General features: G+C 33.0%; 1 protein-coding gene across 5 annotated transcripts; it reads right to left on the reverse strand.

Annotated features, from left to right (window-relative positions):
• Positions 1 to 996: 996 nt before the first annotated feature.
• Positions 997 to 19,737, reverse strand: LOC119579429. Of its 5 annotated transcripts, none has more exons than XM_037927231.1 (12): positions 19,627 to 19,737; positions 18,079 to 18,180; positions 17,442 to 17,538; positions 13,228 to 13,509; positions 12,334 to 12,419; positions 11,175 to 11,268; positions 10,786 to 10,980; positions 8,362 to 8,444; positions 7,630 to 7,723; positions 7,035 to 7,133; positions 6,084 to 6,414; positions 997 to 5,827 (listed from the first exon to the last, which is right to left on the reverse strand). In XM_037927231.1, exons 2-11 carry the CDS (start codon positions 18,102 to 18,104, stop codon positions 6,088 to 6,090), a joined length of 1,383 nt encoding a protein of 460 aa, XP_037783159.1. In that variant the 5' UTR covers positions 18,105 to 18,180; positions 19,627 to 19,737; the 3' UTR covers positions 997 to 5,827; positions 6,084 to 6,087. The 5 variants fall into 5 exon arrangements, with proteins under 5 accessions (XP_037783159.1, XP_037783163.1, XP_037783161.1 ...); XM_037927235.1 differs by having other exon boundaries at positions 4,473 to 5,827; positions 10,786 to 10,977; positions 11,175 to 11,265; XM_037927233.1 differs by having other exon boundaries at positions 4,473 to 5,827; positions 11,175 to 11,265.
• Positions 19,738 to 22,005: the final 2,268 nt, after the last annotated feature.

Below are 22,005 nucleotides of genomic sequence, written 5' to 3' on the forward strand. Positions count from 1 at the left end.
AAATGAAATGCTGAAAAAAAGGACTTTTGACATATCTTATTGCACACCAATAATGCCTATAAAAGAGTTGTAAAAGAAAGAATGAGAATGTATCAGCATATTACAAAGATAGCATAGTTTACAATATTCAAAATGTTTATTGCTCAAGACAATTCTAATTAATATCCACTACTGTCTTTTATAAATGTAATAGGTACAAGAAATAATCACATTTCATGTTCTTTCCCAAAAACTGTGGAAGTACAAATTATGTGTCTACCTAATAGCACTATATCTAATTGCAATGTATCTATTACTACAGCATGACTAGTTTATAAAATACTGGGAAGAAATGCTGAGAAGGATTTAAAGACAAAAGAGGAGAGAGAGAGAGAGAGAGAGAGAGAGAGAGAGAGAGAGAGAGAGAGAGAGAGAGAGAAAGAGGAGAGAGGGTGAGAGAGAGAGAGAGAAGAGGAGAGAGAGAGAGAGGAGAGGAGAGAGAGAGAGAGAGAGAGAGAGAGAGAGAGAGAGAGAGAGAGAGGGGAGAGGGAGAGGAGGAGAGGAGGGAGAGGGAGAGGAGAAGGGAGAGGGAGAGGAGAAGGGAGAGGGAGAGGAGAAGGGAGAGGGAGAGAGGAGGAGAGAGAGAGAGAGAGAGAGAGAGAGAGAGAGAGAGAGAGAGAGAGAGAGAGAGAGAGAGAGAGAGAGAGAGAGAGAGAGAGATTTATTGTTAGAATGAACTTGCACTGTGCAAAATATATTTCTTAAGAACAATTCTTAATTTGTACACACACACACATAAATTTCCTTATGTTTATATTACATACTGAAATCAGTGTCACAAAATTCTACTTTTTACTTCTACAAATCTGTTAAAATAGTAGCAGTATAAATTTCCAAAATTACAGCATCAAATTCTACACTATTACTGATTTACAAAAGACTACATATAAAAAGGACATCTGATATAAAGTTTGCATGTTTGATTTTTTTTTTTTTTTTTTTTTTTTTTTACAGAAGATAGAGATTTAAAATACAGTTTGAAAAGATATAAAAATGCCAAAATTTGCATTTACTATACAATAAAAAATATTTTTGAATAAATTTTCTTTTCTTACACATAAGAATTTCCCAATAAAGAAAAGCATCTAAGATTTCTAGCCATCAACGGCTCCGCTGATGTAAAAAAAAAAAAAAAAGTACATACTTGCATAGACATAACCAAAACAACATTTAATGCACAACAATTTTGAGAATGTGTAAGACACTCGTAACCATTTCCAAAGATAAGGCAACTACATATCACAAGTAATTTTTTTTTTTCCATTTAGAATTGGCAGAAAACCAAGCTCCCTCAAAACATATATGTGTTTATAGTTTTCCAAACATACCTATAATGGCTCTAAGATTTTCAAAAACTAAATTTTCCAATGATTCTAAATGTTTTCATTTGGGAGAAACATTCCATGCTGACAAAATATACAGAAAGGTTCAAAGAACTATCACCCCAGTGCAAAACATTTCCTGTAAAAAATGGGTTCAGAAAAGTGCAAAGAAATGACATTTATTAGTCCCTTTTTCATGATCCCTCATAAAAAAATATACTTAAAAAACTAATTTTGTGAGCAAGTGTTACCACAAACATACATATATTTTTTGTCTCATAACCCATATGTTTGTTAATACATTTTAACAGCATATCGAAACTTTCACATAATTACACAAGTAGACGGAATATGGCTGGATCAATAAAAAATCCAGTAAACTGCAATCCGCTAACTACTGTAAAACAGGTACATACTGCCTGAATGGGTAAGAAAAATATATTGCTATTTAGGTACAAGATTTACATTACTGGAATGTCAAAGTGCAAATTTAAGCATTGGCAACATCATGGTTAAAGGAAATTGATAAGCACCAGATCATCAGGAGAAAGGTGTCTCTATAAAATGCAGTTAAAATCTTAAAATTACAAAAGTGTACCACACGAGACAAATCCACATTACATCATCACACAAGCAAATAAGTACATCTTGTGAATCACAAGGAAATAAAAGAAAAGAAATTTCACCTTTCTTAATGTCTTTCTCTGTAGTTTAGGGAGGATTTTCTCAACTTACTTTTTTAGTTTTAGTAATATTTAACCCACTGCCACCAGGGATGGCATGTAGTTACCTGAGGTGAAGATGTCTTGATTCCCTATGACTTTCAATCACCTTTAATTGTATAAACAGGAACTGGCAACTCACCCATCAGTTTTTTATTCCCTTTTTTTTAAAGATATGTCAATAATCTGATTATTTAAAATCAGTGCCACAAACCAATATAAAGCAAGACATTTTTACTCACCTATGGGATCACATCTTATCTAACGGAAAAAAAAAAGACAGAGAGAGAGGTTATTTTTCTGAGAGGAGGAAAGACAGTAGAAAAGATCTGGGTATATAGTCCAACAGCAATTCTTATTTGTCGTTACATTTATCATGATTTAATCACGATATAAAGTCAGTCAAAACTAGTGCTAATGGTTACATAAAAAATGTTTTAATAATGTCTTAAGTAAAAGAAAGTCAATAAACATCAAAACTATTAAATGCTGCAAAAAAATACAGTCTTGTGTATATTCTTGTGTGCAATGATTAAGTTGCAGTTGATGTACTTGCTGTATGTAGATATTATACCCACTATGAGTTTAATTTATCGATAGTGTTTACACGTGGATGATTCTACAAAAGGACAAGTCATCAAGGAGTCAATTATTGGTTGTACCTATCTCACCTGTCATCCCTTTTCCTTGATTTTTGGAAATATATATATTTTTTAAAATCTAATACTGCTATTGGTACTGTTAATAACTTTATAATAATCATAATGACAATAATAATAATATTAAAAAAATCAAATGATTATTCAAAGAAAAGTTAATGGTTAATGGATTAAGGATGGATGTCAGCAGTCACTTTGAGTGTGGAGAGAATGGGAGCAGTGAGACTGGGGGAGGGATGAGATGTAGTCATGTTATTCTGGGTGATGACAAGATGGTTTTGAATGTCCTTGGGAGTTTCTGAAGTGGAGTAGGTTGGGAAGTCTGGGAAACAAAGGTTTTCTTATGAGGGGGAGAAGAGGGGACAAACGTTTGAGGGGCAAAGGAAGCGGCTGATGTAGGAGAAGAAATGGCAGGAGACGATGGGGTGGAACATTTAGGGGTGTAAATGTCTTATGAAGATACCTGGACCTCACTGAAGGTTGACGTTTGCTTGACCTCTTGTTTAGGATTAATGACAGATGACTGATAGCCCTCACTGACAACTGACATCAGCAGGTCTGCGTAGGTCAGTAGGTAAGTAGGGGAGGTAGCCGCAGCTCCCAATTATATATAAAAACCTGGTGCTCACTTTCAGAAATAGAGAGTGGAGGAGAGTCAGTGGTGTCAGTGTCAGTGATGCAGGGTCAGAGCAACAGAGAAGTCAAGACTGGTCATGTAATAAGCATAATTAATTGTATTCATGCATTTGTGTTGTCTGTGACTTGTGACCAGTGAATAAATGTAAGAGCAGAAACAATCTTTCTACTGGACCATGCTACCATTGTTAAAAGCTTCACCTGGAACCTCACCTTCAGTAGAGGTTCACTACAAGGGGTGGATCGAAAGACAGCACTAAAGTAGAGAATACAAGAAAAACCTCATTTGCGCACTTCCTGTCTGGCCTCATGTAAAGTGAGGCAAAGTTTGAAGCTGAAGACTCAAATTTGTAGATAGGGCAATCTCTATAAAATACATGTGGGAGTCACCACAATTGACACATATGCATGATTGTGCAGAGCAGTTTGATCAATCATGACCAGGTTGGGCACACAGAAGGTATAAAGTTGTGGAGGGGAGTTGATATGGTCGGACAAGGAGGGACTCTCTGCCAACACAAACATCATGGGAAGGTCATGTTTATGGAAAGTAATCTTGGCAATAATGATTGAGAACTTACAGCAGCCTCTAGGGGGAATAATGTAGCATTGTACTGATACTGCACCATAGCCAACAGAGCAGGAGAGTAAGTCTTCTTCCCAGTCTGACCAATTCTTGCCATAGACAGGGTTGTCTGCCAGGGAGATGGAGACAGTTCTGGTACAAGTATTGAGAGAGGAATGTGCATGAATGGGTTTGACAGTGAAGTTAGTTAGAGTAGATAATGCTTCAGATTGGGATTCAGCTGCATAAGGAAACTTTTTTGCTTGTTTTTGGAGGCATTGCTGGAAGAGAAGAGTGTTGTAAGAGGAAGAGGCTGTACAGGAAATCACAAAAAAATTCTTGCATTTGGCTGAGCTCAGCAGAGTACTCATAAGGTTTGTAGGTGTGGGGGTAGTAGATGGACGGGTCTTGTGGAAGAGTGAGTGGTGTTGAGTGATGTAATACTGTGGACAGTAGGTACTGACGAGGGGATAGTAATAGTGCTCAGAGTCATGGTCAAAGGAGAGCCTGTAATCAGGGAACCATGGGAATTAAGATCAGTGGGGCTAGTTGATAAAGGGGAAAGCCTCAATGCCCCTAATAAAGGTACAAAATCTTCATTACTGGCCATGGTAAGCCTGGAATATGTTGGGCAGAGAAACTGTCTATCCCTGAGGTTCCATTTGAGGGGTAAGGGCTAGATAAATAAACAGGGGAATACTGTGCCCATGGCTCACCTAGGCCATTCATGACTGGCACAGAGTAAGCCTTTCATCCTTTCAACAACACAGGAAGTGGACAGTAGAAGGGGATAGAGATGAGAAGGAAAAGGAAAAGGGAAGAAGAGAAGATTGTGCAAACTAGTTGAGTTGAGGGCTAAGGCCCAAGGAAGGGGTGATCCCCAGCACTGGGCCTCAGTTTCCATCTCTTAACCCCCCCCCATGACAGGTATGGGTGGGGGGGATGGGGGTAAGGAAAGGTGAAATCAGGTGAGGCCACTATTCTGAGGCTGCTATTCTTGGTGACTGTGGACTTATGAAGCCATCTACATATAAAAATGCTTTGCAAAACACAACTTTAATGGATATTACATGTTCCTGGCAGAAATGGGTTAAAGAACTTTGAAACTATGCTTTACATTTGTGTTGTCCTATTGTCTGCGTAACATGAAAAAATAGCAGAATTTATCATGAGTGTCTTTTAATTTTTTAATCTTATCACTTTACACATTTTTAGCATGTCATGTATTTCCCATAATTAAGAGCAGTTACTTTTCATATCAAATTCCATTTATAGTTCATAACTTTTGGCAAGATGGATATCAGTTTTTGTCAAACTTCAGGGAATTTTTGTCTTGACATCAAATCCTATAAGACAAACAGGTTTGATAATTTGTATATCAAGTCCTATCAAAAATACAGAAAGACAAAAAAACAATTATACTGTATAAAACTAGAAATACTTGGATTGTAACCTTACCTATTATAAAAATATCCAGCAAACAACACATAAATCTACCATGTTTTATAAGAAAAAATTCTTGGCAGGTTCATGTTCTATAAAGCATTTTACTGTCCATTAATCTTTTGATTTCACCCTACAGTTCATCATCAAACTGACTGTCCCTTGGGCAATGGACAACTCACCCATAAATTTCCTTCACAATGTCAGTAACTTTGAATTTTAATCCTACTGACAAACCACAAACTAACCCATAAATATCAGACTATATCACCTTCCTCTGGCAAAAGGAGATTTCTAAAATAAAAATACTTAATAAACATTTTGGACCAAGACCTTCAATGCTACATGATAAGCATGTCCAGCAACCTTCCTTCACAAGGAATCCCCCAGTGTCTGCTACTGTTGTTGTTTTATCTCAGCTTTATGCAGTAAAGGAGCATCCTGAAAAATAAAGTACATTAAGAATGTGACACAAGAAATCTTGCACATGCAGAGGTGTTTACCTAGACATACAGACATACACACAGTTACTGTGTAAGCATGTGGACTACAAAATGCCTTTTGACATTTTGGAATTGGTAATTTTATTTCATAACACTTTCTAATGAATCATGATAAATCCAGAAGTTTCCACTTGTGACTCAAAACAATGACTACAAGAAAAGAAAATCTGCAAAGAAAATTCATAGACACATGCCTGCCTATATGATTGCTGTTTCCTTGCAATGCCTCTTTCTTCTCTCTGTTTGTGATGTCTTTCTTGCTATTGTTGGATACTCAGGTCCCCCTTTTCTTTCACCAATAATGTTCCTCTTGTTGCTCATCTTAACGGAACTGTTGGGGCTAATACTCGTTACGCCCTGGCTTCCTTGCTTTAACAATGGAGGGACTTTCTGACATGAATGAGACCTGCTATCCTTGGGCAAGTGCCCTTCACTAGTACTATTTCTGTCTGTCTCTTTTCTTGCTACGTCCTTATTCATAGGCATTTCCCCATTGAACTGTTCTCTCATGGACTCTAGAATCTTCTGCAATAGTAAGAAAGTTTTACTATGGTGCATGTCAAATAATGGTTAAAGTAAAGATACAGACAATATACCTCATTTTCCTTTATCATTATGACAGAAATTTACTATATATCATGCAAGAGGCTACAGAACAAGACCTTAACCCAATATTAGCTGGTTTATGTACTGTCCCCTTTAGATTTTAGTGAATTTTGTTACATACAGATGGCTTCATGTGTGCTCAGCCACCAAGGAGTCTATCAGTTGGCCCTAGTGACTGATCCTGATTTCCCTATTCCTTGAGCTGTCAGGAAAATGTGTTTTTCTTTCTAATACTATTAATATTGAAACTGTTATCATTCTTTATGATATTATGATTACTAAATTATTACTGAAATATTAATAACATCAAAGACAATGAAATAATAAAGCAGAAACTTTCAAAAAATCAAGAAAAAGGGTAAACAGGTAAGACAGGTCAGACTAATAGCTGACTTCTTGGTGACGAAGCACTTGTAGAGCCATCCATGTGTAAAGACAATAGATAAACTTTTATTACAGTGGGCATGGAATTAAAGTCTTGCCACCCGCACTCATTGGGTTAAAGAAATAAGTAATGAATGCTCTTTTAAAAATCTTACAAATATATTTCCATTGCAAGTGCCCAGCTTATCAGGCTCTTCTACCTGAGCATTGTTTGGTTGTTTCATGTTAAATTGCTCCCTCACAGATTTGAGAATCTGGAATAAAGACAAATATCAGGAAACATGTTGTAAATCTGGATGTTTATCATTTTCATTCTCAAAATTGAAAGCTTATTACATCCCAAGACAGCCAGCACCCAAAAAGAAGAGAGAAAATATGATAAATATTGTTTATTATAACTTTGAAAACAGGAAGGTTTTTACCCATACCAAATTCAGCCATATGCTCGCAGTTGTGTGACTGAGTAATACAATTTACAGGAAGCTTGTTTTCTACACTGCATATCACTGTATATTTTTTCAATAAAAAAAGACTAAAAAGAAACTTTAAGACTATATTGGAGGGCTGTACATCCTCAATGACTGCATTCAGGACCAAACAAGCAAATGAATGTTTAGTCTGCATCTGTATATGGCCTGGACATTTGCCATCTGCCATATGGCACTGTGTCATGGCATTAATAGATGCCACCTGTTGTGAATTAGTTAAAAAAAGGTAGATAAAAGACATAAAAACATTTAGAGTCCTTACGTTTCGCTTTTCTTTCACATGATGTGTTGTTGTTAGAGAATTTACAGTTTTAGGCCACTGACGATACATCTGTCCTCTTGATGCATTTTGAACCCTGTTGGTTGTGAAAAACAAGTACATCAGAACTTACGACCTATATCGTATTATGAAGATCATGAGTAAAGACAAATAATAAGCTAGACTCACAGTGGGCATGTCATTGTATTTGCATGCCGTCCCAATGCATCAGGTTACTCTGATTATGATTATCACAACAGACTATAAAAACAGCTATAATAATCTGATGCCACCATGGGTATAGCATGAAAGTTCATGTTATATTCACTGTGAATTTAGTTTATCAATTCTCTTCACATACATGGCTCCACAGTACTTAGTCACTAGTATGACAAATTTCATCTATTTACCATATTCCTTGATTTTTGGAAATATTTTCTTTTATCTTATATTCTATTAGTAATGTCAATCACATCATAATCATTATAATGTTTATAACAATGATGATACGGACTGACAGTAAAAACAAACATTTTTTCTGAAAACTCAAGGAAAGGTGAAATCAGGTGTGGTCTACTAATTGATTCCTTAGTGGTTAAACACTGGTGGAGCCATCTAAGTGTAGAGTCATTTCACAAAACAACACTATACTGAATTTCTACAGTTTCCCATTGGCATTGGGTTAATAGATACAAGACAAAAAACAAGGGAAAAAATATCAGGGTTAAAACTTACTTTGGAAGCTCTGCAACAGCCACTCTCTTGCACTGTGCAGGGGCATTTGGTATATCCTGCTTCACTGTACTTGTTGGCACAGCCTGAGAACAAAGATTTGACAATAATTTCCAAAATTAGGACCTAACACCCCTATTTTCTAATCTTTAGTCAAATACTTGTTGGTTGTGAAAGACAATACTGTATCAAGAAGAATACAAGGGGTAATTGTAATAGTAAATAAAAGCAATGATAACAACAGTAATAATAATATTGTCACAGATTAGATTAATGACAAACAGATATATGATAATACTGGTGTGCCATGCGAGCCTCATAGAGAGTTATGCATTTAGCAAGGTGAAACAACATGAGCGGAAAGTTCCTTTCACAGTCCTACAGGAGGATATTGATCTAATGAACTTAGGCATTAAGGTGTGAATCCCTAAACCAGCTCCTGGACCCAAGCTAACTAACAGTGTCTAGGTAGAATCTTAGTAGTAAGAGTCTTACTGTGATACAATGTGTCTCGACTTGCAATGCCTGATATTACTGGGTATTAAAGCTATAAAAATATAGAGAGTAAGTTCTAAATAATACTTATGCAAAACCTTCATTAAACAATGCAGGGCATCCACTATACTGAACAGCTTATACTGATATATCTTTTGGGGCACTCTAGCTACATCCATATGTACAAATGATTTTTTTCACTCTACAGACTGAGAGTTTTAGGACATTTGAAGTATGATGGAATGGAAACTTAATTATTGGAATACATTAAAATATACTTATTTAACCATATTCTTGTTATCTCTGAAACTGATAATATGAACAACAGGAGTCCATGTACTCTCACTCACTTGATCCCAAGCAAGTAGTACTTATAACAGGGGATGTCCCATTTGATATGAATAACAACAATAATAATAATAACAATATCAATAATAATAATAATTTCAATAATAATAATATGAATAACAAAAAACATAACAATAATAATGATAAAGACAGTGATGATAATAGAAGTAGTAGCAGTAATTTTAGTTGTAACAGCAGCAGCAGCAGCAGCAGCAGCAGCAGCAGCAGCAGCAGCAGTAGTAGTAGTAGTAGTAGTAGTAGTAGTAGTATAATAATAATAATAATAATAATAATAATAATAACAATAATAATAATAATATTAACAACAATAATAATAACAACAACAATAACAATACTACTACTAATAAAAAATAACAACAGTAATATCAAGAATAATAACAATTACAATAATACTAATAATAATTAGTTATAATAATAATGATAGTGGTAATACCAATATTAATAGCAATAATAAATAATAAATCTAATGTGGCATCTTTCAATCCTTACTTTCAATCTTCAATATCATTTTGGAGAAAAAGATGAGTTACTTAAATATGCACACCTGTAATAGTTACAAACTTTCTATCTCCTAAACTAAATCATCCACTCTTTGGGGAAGAAAGGATGGCTAATGCACAAAATTAGCATTAACCCAATGCCACTAGAAATGGCATGTACATACATGGCATGCCCACTGTGAATTCAGTTTATAAATTGTCTTTACACACAGATGGTTCCACAAGTACTAAGCCAATTATGAGCTAATTACTAGTACTACCTATCTCACCTGTTTACTCTTTTCCTTGATTAAAAAAAAAAAAAAAAAAAAAAAAAAAATTCTGGTATGATATTTGCTGTTAGCAATGTCAAAAAAGGAGAGGAAGGAAGGAAGAAAGAAAGAAAGAAAGAAAGAAAGAAAGAAAGGAGAGAGATAGATAGATAGAGAGAGAGAGAGAGAGAGAGAGAGAGAGAGAGAGAGAGAGAGAGAGAGAGAGAGAGAGAGAGAGAGAGAGAGAGAGAGAGAGAGAGAGAGACAGAGAGACAGAGTCAGTTTTCCCAACAAACTCAAGGAAAGACGAAATCAGGTAAGGTCACAGGGTCTACTAATTGACTAACATAAAATGATCATGATGATATTCATCATCTTTAAAAGATTATAATACTAATGATGACAAATATAATGTTGGTTTATTCAAAGAGAAGCTTTTGAAGTTCAAGTGTTTTTGAATTTATTTTTTATGCTTTCACAAACACAATTTTTATTTTATCAATTCATTATCAAAACTTTTTTTTTTTTATTCTTCTGTTAAAGCAGAATTTTTTGGTGGTAAAACTACACGTAGCATATAGTCTTACATGCCCTACTCTTTTTAATGTTCCCATACTATCATAGCTAACCAAGATCTTGACTATACCTGACTGGGGCAGGTAAACTAAGTCTAATATACCTTTATATCCTTCCAGTGTAATGAATCTTATCTTGGATGCATCCCTTAATGAGATGTATCATTTACTCCTTCTAATGATGTCAATATGTGCACCATAAAGATTCCAGAAATACATGTATCTCACAGTGCTTACTTGTTCCTTCTTTCCAGCAGCTTTTACGTTTCTTCTTGTTTTGTTGATTTCTTGGGCTTCAGTTCTAAATCCACTGGCAATGGGTTTGCAAGTTCTGGATGAAGTTAATTGCTTTTGCTCAATTTTCACTGCTTTCTCCCTATGACCCTCTTTGGATGTCTCTCTACTATCAACAGACTTTGATTCTGATAACTTCTGAAAGAAAAATAAAAGAAGATACTGCCACACTCCTTTCTTTGGTTTGTCTGTTTATGCAATTCTGAATTTATTAAATTCTATGAATCATCTAGGAACAAATCTTGTATAAAAAGCCAAATAAATACAATCCTGAGAAAACATCTATCATATGCAAAAGAGTTCAGTAATCTTTCATACTACTACTTCTGTACCTGTTTGTCTTTCTGAGCCCCTGGCTTTCTGGTGGCAGACCTGGGAACTAACACTCGTCTATGTGGATTCCCTGCAGAGACATTTGGTAATCTGCTAATGAAAGAATGGTTACTTTTAAAAAGGTTTATGATAATCAGATACTTTTGCATACATCAATCTTCCAAAGCAAATTTGTTTCTGTCATCACTTAAAATTTAAAAAAGACAAACATACAAGTGATTTTAAGTAATAACTGTGAAATACCACACAAACAAAAAAAGAACAGAAAATATTTACATACAAACATGCATATGCATACTCTTTATTTAAATAAAAAGAAAGGTTATTATGAATTATTGGTTTCTCAATATCCTATAATTTTTCATCACATTAAAATGAAGAAAAAGAACACTCACCTCAAATATTCTCAGCCTCTCCCACTCTATATCTTCTTCCTCTTGACTCTAACTCCCTGATACATAATTACTAAGATGCTACTTAAAACCTTTTCCTATCACTTTTAACACTTCCCTATCTAGCTTTAGATAGATAGATAAATAGGCCAGACGATACTTTGCTTAACCCAATGCTGACAGGCATGGCATATACTTACATGCCATGCCCACTGTGAGTTTACTTTATTAATTGTTTTTACACATAGATGGCTACACTTGTACTAAGTCACCAATGAGCCTATTACAAGTACTGCCTGTCTCACCTGTTTACCCCTTTCCATGATTTATGAAAATATTTTAAGTTATTCTTTTTTGCTGTTACTAATGTTTATAACATTATAGTAATTATAATGTCTATAATAAGAATAATACCCTTAATATTTACAGTAATAGTAAAAAACACATTTTTCCCGCCAATTAAAGGAAAGGTGAAATCAGTTAAGGTCACAAGGTCCACTAATTAACTCCTTTGTGGCTAAGCAGAGCCATCTATATGCAGAGACATTTTACAAAAAAAATAAAAAATGAGCACAGCATTTTCCTGGCGGCAATGGGGTAACAACAATGGGAACCCTAGAATTTGAAGAGAGATATAAAGGAAACAAATCTGAAAATCATTAAAGGATACAAAAGTAAAATATAGCAAACAAGACCAGAGATAGTGAGAAACTAGAGAACAGAAAATGAAGAGTCTTGCACATGTTAGCTGTAGTATTAGCCTTACTTTGAAACCTGGTCTACATCTGCCATTTTCTTGTACTGTGGAGAGGTGTTTGGTACATCTAGGTGGACTGTCTCTGTTGCCAATACCTGGAAAGTTATCAGAATTAGGTGAATTTTTAATAAACAATTCTTGTCCATTAAAAGTTAATACTTGTAAGATCACTCAAGAACTGACTTACTGGTGGTTGGGTGTGTGGAGCCTTCTGTGAGCAACAAAATTCACAAAAAACATAGTTTACACTGAAGTACTTATTGCCAATGGGCTAGGTTTAATTGGTTTAAAAAGTTAATATACTTATCTTGATTATGACAATAATAATAATAATACAAAATCATACAATAATTTTCCTTTACTAATGTGACATGGAATTTAAGCTTTCCTGATTTTGCGATTATTACAGCCTACTACAGACATCCCAGAATTTCTCCTAAGATACAATGATGGCAAGAAAATGTAGTGATCACTGTAATATTATTTTGGGAAATGTCTACACAAATATGGCTCCACCAGTACTTAACCGCAAAGAGTCAATTACCAGATCTTGTAACCTCACATGATTTCACCTTTCCTTGAGTTTTTTTTTTTATACTAATGCTATCATTATTATTTCTTTTATTATTATCATAGATATTATAATTGTAATAATGTTACTGACATTACTAAGAGCAATATATGATATGTAAAAATATTTCTGAAAACCAATGAAAAGTGTAAACAGGTGTGAGAGGTGGTAACAGTAATTGGCTCATAGATGACTAAGTACCGGTGGAACCATCTATGTAACAGCAATTAATAAACTAAACACACCTTGGGCATGGCATTTTCGTACATCCATCCCCAGCAGAATTGGCTTAAATAACAACATGATAGGCACAGAACAGCCTGCATACTTACTCGTTCCCCTTTCTTTGTACTTTTTGCATTTCTTCGTGGACTACTTCTCAGTGGGATGAGCTTGACATAACAGTCTAACTGGATTTCACTGCTGCTTTTGCTCTCTCTCTTGTTGGCATCTTGGGCTTCACTTCTTGGTTCAGGGGATAAGGGTTTGCAACTACTGGCAGAAGTTATCTGCTTCTTGGCAATTTTCATTGATTCCTCTCCAAGATGCTCTGTTTCTCTTCTATCCACACTCACTTCCATGTTAAATTGCTTTCTCATGGACTCCAGTAACATCTGAAATTCAGAAATGAATATAAAATCTCTTCATTTCATATAAATGGAAATTAAAGTGAGTAAAAACAAGAACCAATAAAGTTGTTACTACTAATTCCCACAAGGAGCATTAACCCCTAAAGCACTGTCTCCCATAGTCATTCTTTGATGCATTATTTTGTTTATAATGAGTCCCTTTCACCATTCATCAACTTGAACAAATTATCAAAAACTGAAGGGCTGTTTTCTCTTTCCATTCCTCCTTTGCAATGTATGAGACATTTGTATTCTCAACCAATAAATTTGATACTGATCAATAAATTTGATCCTCCACTTTTCTTCCAATCACAACAATCATAGCTTCTCCATAACTAATGCAAATCATGGTTTCTGGCAAGATTTTGCAGATAAGAAAATGTATATTACACTGTTATATATCAAATACATAACTACACAAGTCATCATGAAAGTTCAAAAACTAACAGCAGTTGTCTGTTGCATATGAATGGAAATAAGTAAATTACCATGAACTTAAAGGAAATGCATATAAAGCAGCAGAAGTATTCCTTTTATCACATAAAACAATAAAATGTACATTTAAATTTATTTATCTGCACCTATATTATCAAAAGGAGAAAAGCAAACAAAAAAAAACAATGATATGCCAGAAGGCAGACCTTTGATACAGAACACTGGTGTAGAGGGAATCTGGGGAGGAAAAGAGGGTGGGTTTGGTTGGATGAACTATACAGTGGCAGTATTACTACCTCGTACTCATAATGATGAACTGACAAGAAGTATGAGGCTAAGGGAGAAGAGGCCTACAGGAAATATGGAAATATGAGGATGATCCTATGAGTGTGGCAGGAAACTTGCTAAACACTACCAGATAAATACATGGTGTTTGGCAAGCTACAATTGTGGTTTAGGGGTTAAATGCTGCTAAAGGAAATCTACTAACAATGAACTATATAATATGGACCTTGATAATGTTGCAAGATTTGAAAGAAAATAATTAAATACAAATTATGCAAAATACTGGGGTCATGGTACTGCTAGCTGAATAAATTTGTGGCCACCCTAAAATTATCAAGCCTGGATTTTATCTGGTAATACTATAGGCATTCAAATATGACAATATAAACCCTCTTCTTAAAAAAAAAAAAAAGTAAAAACAGTTTAACCCATTCGCCCCGGAATTTTTCGCTCGTCGCTCAGCGCCGCTCACGGTAATAGTTGCCAGCCGCGTGGGCCGCCGCAACGGGATTTTTTCTGGAGCGGCGCGGCGGCGCAAAGACCATCATATAATTTTTGCAGGAATCTATCCATAGATCTATTATGAAAGTTGGGTTTTATATATGGGCAATGTGTAGAAACTGTACTTTTCTCACAGTTTTTTCTAGGCATCTATTCGCCTTTGTATTGAGGAGATATACTGAATCGCTTCCAAGTTCTCTATACTATCAGATGACATCAACACTCTGATGCTAAAAGTTAGTGTTGTTTTTGCATGAGATGTAAAAGTATGGACTTAGCCGTTTTTTTGTGCTTTTTTTTCAATTTTTCAAATGAAGCAGAGCAGAAAGCCAAATATCATTTTGATACTCAGAAGTAGTGCATTGTCCATATAAGAGATCACACCATGTTTTTTATCATTTCATTCAACAGAAAAGGAAGAAAAGCAAAAGTGAATGTAGCTTCACTTTGATGTTCAAAAATAGCTTTGTATTGATATGTGATGTTACACTGTGTAAGTTTAGTTTTTTTTTCTTTAGCACAAGACTTGTAAGAGAGAATATACCTTCATACCTTCCATGGCTGCGATCGTTCTGCTGGAATGAGCCTTTGACTGACCTTTTATTCACATGACTAACCAATCAGATCACGCCATGTGACCTGATGTACCAATCAAAGCAATTACTAGTTTCCTGCCAGTCAGGTCAAGGTACATCATAATCATGCAATCTAGTGTGAACAAAGCACATGATTACAAGTCATAAATAATTACGACAATTACATATGTCATAAATTACATACGTCACATATTTATCAACCAGTCAAATAAGACTAGTAACAGAGCCAAGTATTAGGTTGAAAAAAATAATAAACTGTCAGTCTATGGTCAGTCATCAAGGCAAAAATACGTGCCAAACGTTACGGGGCCCATAGATGCCATGGCAAGATTACATGCCAAACGTGTTGGCGTCCATTGAGAGCATGGCAAGAATAGATGCCAAACGGGGCGAATGGGTTAAGCATATGTTTCAATATTTGAACTTTAATGCATATGAAAGCATAGGAAGAAAACAAATATTCCATGTCTCTATTCTTTATTCGCATGTTAATGCCCTCAGTTATGCTCCTTACAGCTTACACTCACTAAAGGATGAATATTCTAATATAATGGTAATAATAATAAAAAAAAAAATAAAAATAAAAAAAATATCAAAAGGTGTAAATATAAGATATAATTGTCGTTTGCCTATATTTCCATAACATTTAAAGGCTGATTACCACCGAACAAAAATATTTGTCCAAAGAGTGAAAACAAATGTTCCTTATATATTAACTTGTTTGTCCTTGCTTTGTCATGAAAGGGTTGCATAACATAAATTATTATTAGTCATGTAATTCTTATAAAACATAGGTTAGTAATTGTGGTACTTTCATGTTCATCAGTTAGCTGGAGCCCTATTTAGCCCAAATTGTTATCGATGCTTAAGTGTTATGGAAAAGGAAGGGAAAAATAATCCAAGACAATAATATCAAGCGTCAAGTGTGGTAATTCATTATATTTCCTAAGTATACACAATTTTGAGCGAACCTTTTGGCGGAAAAGTATCCTATCATGTTTTACAGCACTTTTTGTGTGGGTGGGAGAATCTCAGCTGCTTTCTCACAAAAAGTTGATGTAGCCCAATTATGTCTAAATCATATAGAACTTGATTATATATGTTACACAGATGCTTCATGACTGAAGAAGGGGAAACAAATATGAGCAAGCATATATGGATTATATTTGTATATATATATATTCTTTTTTGTTCATCTGATGAGTGAACTATCAAGTCAAAATGGTAATTAGTGTGTAAATGATATGAAAAGGGAAAAGCAAATAAAGGCAACATTATCTGTTTTTATTTTTACTGTTATTATTTTAAAACAAATTTCAAGGAAGTATTTATCCTTTAGCTAGTGTTTAAGCTGTAAGCAGTATAGCTAAGTGAGGGCATTAACATTCACTTAGGAAATTAAGCTGTGGAATGTCTGTTTCTTTATGCACTTATTTATACCATTAACTTTAGATATTAAAATATATGTGGTAAAGTTTATTTAGACTTTACAGACACTGTTTATTTAACAACAGGGTTTATATTGTTATACTTGAATGTACTAGTGATACCAGAGAAAAACCCAGCTCAGCACCCTTATGGTGGCCGCAAATCTATTCAGCAAGTTGTACAAGTGATATGTTTTTTGTTATATTCCACTGAATCACTGTTGATGTTTTATACTAATGTTGCTTTGTTTGGCAACACTGATTCTTTGGTTAGTGCTAACCAGTTAAAGTCTGGTCTTTTGATCCTAAGGATAACAGTTATTTCATTAGTATCATTTATACAAAATCTATAAAACAAGAAAGATATATTTTCTTAAGCCAAGAGACTTAAGAAAACACATTTATACAAACTTACAATAAAATAAGTTTCTTAATTCTATGTGTTCCTACACATTACTGGAAATGCCACAAGAAATTAAGTTCAAGGATAAAAATACTGGGCACAAAAAATTTAAGTATAACTGGGTTAGATTAATTGATACTTTACAGACTGACTACAAAAACAATATTAGTGTCTTGGGAACAATTTTCTTACATATGTCACATCTTGGGTAAATTCCGAGAAACATATACATCACACTTAAAGAGTTCAGTGTACATGTTATCATCTTACCTGATGTTTTTCTTTCAGAGCATCCAACCTTCTGGTGGGAGATCTGGCAACTGGCACACGTCTATATGAGTACCCTGCCGAGGTCTTTTGCACTCTCCTAAAAAAAGAATGGTTATATCATAGTCAACTTCTGTGATAAAATTATACACCATCTAAATCACTTAATGAGTAATTATATGAAAATAAAGTAATCATTTACAGCAGGACTAAAAAGAGATAGAAGAAACTGGTTACAAAGAATTTTAAATTAAAACCATGCACTATACAAAATAAATACATAAATGCATAACCAGCAGAAAATAAAAGTAAGCACATAAAAATATAGTTACTGTGTAAACATGTAGAGTTCAAAATGTTTTTTCTTTATTGCTATCAAACTACCAAGGAAAACACATACATTAAATGGAAGCAGATACTAAGGCTCACTTTACAGTTACCAATTTTTATACATGGTAAAGGACAGAAAAGAAAAAGAAAAAAATAAACAAGAACTTTATTAATCTATCTGAGGATTATTTCTTGACTGAAATAATAAAACTCATGCTATAAATATTGAAATATATAATTAAAGAGCTAAGCAATATATAATATTTCAACTTTAAGGCCACATTGTTGTCTGTCATACTATTTGCCTTACCCTGACAGCTGATCTGATGCAATCATTTTCTTGTAGTAAAAAGATCCTCTCTGCTAAACTGAATCACATCTGCCATCACCACCTGGATGTGAAAATTTCACACTGAAAGTAACAGTAAAATAAAGAAAAATTGAAAAAGGATCTACCAGTGAAATGATATTTAACTTGTTGATACTTCCCCCTTTAATTTTCTTATATCAACTTTGTTCTATAATTAGACAGTACTTGGTTACCAATGTGAGCCTACCTTACCTATTCACCCCATTCCTTAATTGTTTTTGTTGAGAAAAGTTCCCTTCTCTGTTTATGTATTTACTGTTAACACTGTTATAATAATAATAATGATAACCAAAATAAGGTAAATAAAAATATCCTCAAATTAAAAAAATAATCTAAACAGGTGATATCAGAGAGGCAAAATAATTGAATCTTTGGTAACAGGTGCCTGTGAAGCCATCTATGTGTGAACAAAATCACTAAAATAAAACCACAATGGATAGTGTAAATAGGTTGCATGTTGAGAGATCAGGTAACTGTATTTTAAAAATTAATATATGGCTACAAACTTCCTATTTTGTGGTGTGTGTGTGTGTGTGTGTGTGTGTGTGTGTGTGTGTGTGTGTGTGTGTGTGTGTGTGTGTGTGTGTGTGTGTGTGTGTGTGTGTGTGTGTGTGTGTGTGGCGTGTGTGTGTGTGCGTGTATAAAAAAAAAAAAAAAAAAAAAAAATGTAAGGTATATATTCACCATCACCAAACCTAAACCAATAATTCATATTCCTATTCTACTCAGCACCACTAATGTTACAAAATCCATTACTACTACTCTTGCTGCTGTTGTATTGTACTTTACCCAAATACCCCAAGTATCATCTCTACCAACTACTTCTCTCCTGGGACTATCTTGCCAGATAAAGTGAAAAGTCATATCCTCAGACTGACTAATAAGGTAATAATGTCAAAATGCTAAAAATACAAATATGTAAACACATAAAGCAGCAGCTGTGAAATCCCAGATTATTCCTGTTCCTTTCCATGGTGATGTTTACCTGTCATCAGAAACAAGGCCTTCTGATGTAAAATTAGTTATTTACTGTAATTTAAACACTTTCATTAGTATCAATCTGTCAGGGGAAAAAAAGAAGTATTTAATAATTTCACAAGGCTATTAGTGCTGTTGTCAAGTTCCAGCTACACTGTTTATGTCAGAATTTCTAATAGTAGAAATAAAAATAATATCCCAGTGGTAACAAAGACATCACCTTTATGGCATACGATTATTGGTATCATGCATTTTTATTAAATTAAGAAGGCGAATTAAAACGATTTTAGTCCTAAAAGAAACCTTAATAACTATCGTGCTTCTCCATTATTAGCATAGGCTGCTAGATCAAGACACTTCAAACCATGACACAAATTAACACGACAATTAGATAAATAACCACAACAAACACAATCACTCACAAAAAAGTGACGTTATTCATATATTACAAATTCGTAAACAATAATTCGTTTTTCATAAGGCCCTACATAATTATGGAATTGAACAGACCTGGTCATCATAATCTGTTAGTCCTCCTAGACGCCAAAACTGCTACATAAAGATTTGTTTTTCATTCAACGCTCGTCTGCCACCAAACACACCTCTGCCATTGCTTGCTAGGGGTCATGACGCTAAAGATTCATGATTCAAAACACAATTAGAGAGGAGTCGATCTTGTTGTCAATAGATATATAATTCGTGTTATACATATCTTATAAGTTTACATGATTTGCATGTCCTAATTATCAGAAAAAGGTAATGTTTTGAGGACTATGCATAAGGTGACGTTCATAAACTTTTATATACAAAATCCCTAGGATACAGTAAACAAACAATGCATTTCTTTGCACTGAACAATATTTTTGAATTGGAATATTTATTAGGTATATCTGATATATTTTGTCTTGATGCATTAATTCACTATTGATATTGCAATTATTATTATTATTATTATTTCTGTGTGTATTTTGTATTCTTATTCCTATTTTCATTATCATTGCTATCATCTGCATTATCATCATTTTTATCATTAGTGATTATTTTTATACTATTATTATCGTTATTATTATCTTCATTGTTACCATTTATTATTATTATCATCATCATCATCATCATCATCATCATCATTAGTATCATTATTATTATCATTACTTTACTATTATTATAATATTATAATTTATTATTGTTATTATTACTACTGCTACTACTGTTATTATTGTTATTATTACTATCATTATTTTTATCATTATCATTATCATTATTACAATGGTAATAATAATAATAATAATGATAATAATAATAATAATAATAATGATAAAAATAATGATAATAATAATAATTATTATTATTATTGTTATTGTTGTTGTTACTATTATTACTTTCATCATTGTTATCATAAATATTATCATTATCATTATCACTATTAATATTTTATCTTGTTATTATTATTTTCTACTGTTATTATTATTACTATTACTATCATTATCATTACTATTGTTATTGTTATCATTATCGCCGTTTTAATTATTATTATTATATTATTATTTATTATCATCATCATCATCATCATCATTGTTATTAACATTACTATTGTTCTTATCATTATTATCATTATCACTGTTAAAATATTCCTTATCATTATGATTATTATCATTATTAAGGCTTCTATCACTAATATTCTTATTACAATTATGATTGTTACCATCATCATTGTCATTACTATTATTATTATTATTATCATTACCGATGTCATTATTGTTATAATAATAATAATCATTATCATCATTGTCATTTTTATTATTATTGATGTTTTGTTATTGTTATCATTATTACTATTATCATTAGCATTGTTATTGTTACCGTTAACATTATGTTCGATATTTCATTATTATTATTATTATCATCAATATTATTGCTATCGTTATTGGTATCACTATTACTATTATGATGATCATTATCATTATAATTTTTATCATCATTACTTATGTCTGTATCATTAATATTATCTTTCTGATTTGTTATTATATCATTATCGTTATTACTGATCTTACTATTATCATCATTATCATTCCTATCATGATTATCATTATCATCAAAATAATCATAAACTTCATTATCATCATTATTATTATCATTATCATCATTATTATTGTTATTATTATTATTATCATTGTTTTGTCATTTTTATTATTACTATTATTATTATATTACTATTATTATTATCATTACCATCATTTTTATCACCATCATAGTTATTATTATTATCATTATCATCATCATTATTACTGACAGCATTACTTTCATATCTCTATTATCATTGTTACTTGTTATTTTTCGTATTATCATCGTTATTACTATTACTATTATCGTTATCATTATATTTCTTTTATTATTATTACTATCATTAGGATTTTTATCATCATGCTCATTATCTTTACCTTTATTACTATTATTGCAATCATTACTTTTATCATCTATAACATTATAGTTATCTTTATTGCTAATATTATTATGATAATACTGATGATAATAGTAATAGCTCTTATTATTGTTATTAGAATTATTACTATTACTGTCATTGATGTTGTTATGATAATTATTATTATCATTACTATTAATATTATCACCATTACCATAACTATCATCATGATCATAATTATCACTACTATCATTACAAATAATATCATTATCGTATTTATTATCATCATTATTACTATTATCATCATTATCATCACTATCGTTATCATTATATTTATCATTATTTTTCATCATTATCATTATCATTTCGTTATTGTCAACAGTACCATCGTGTTCCTAACTACCATCATTATTACGTACGTTATCAGCGTTATCATCAGTATTATCTTATTGATCTCAATTTTCTTGTGA

The sequence above is a fragment of the Penaeus monodon genome, chromosome 12 (assembly GCF_015228065.2).
Source record: "Penaeus monodon isolate SGIC_2016 chromosome 12, NSTDA_Pmon_1, whole genome shotgun sequence".
Taxonomy (NCBI): domain Eukaryota; kingdom Metazoa; phylum Arthropoda; class Malacostraca; order Decapoda; family Penaeidae; genus Penaeus; species Penaeus monodon.

What these genes read in the sequence shown, in the direction of transcription:
- LOC119579429 (XM_037927231.1), bottom strand. Translation starts at nt 18,104, where the DNA reads ATGATTGCATCAGATCAGCTGTCAGG. An exon ending in CTCTGAAAGAAAAACATCAG is followed by an intron (nt 13,510 to 17,441) that starts GTAAGATGATAA and finishes TCTGAATTTCAG; the next exon opens with ATGTTACTGGAGTCCATGAG. An exon ending in CTTGCAATGGAAATATATTT is followed by an intron (nt 6,415 to 7,034) that starts GTAAGATTTTTA and finishes TTACTATTGCAG; the next exon opens with AAGATTCTAGAGTCCATGAG.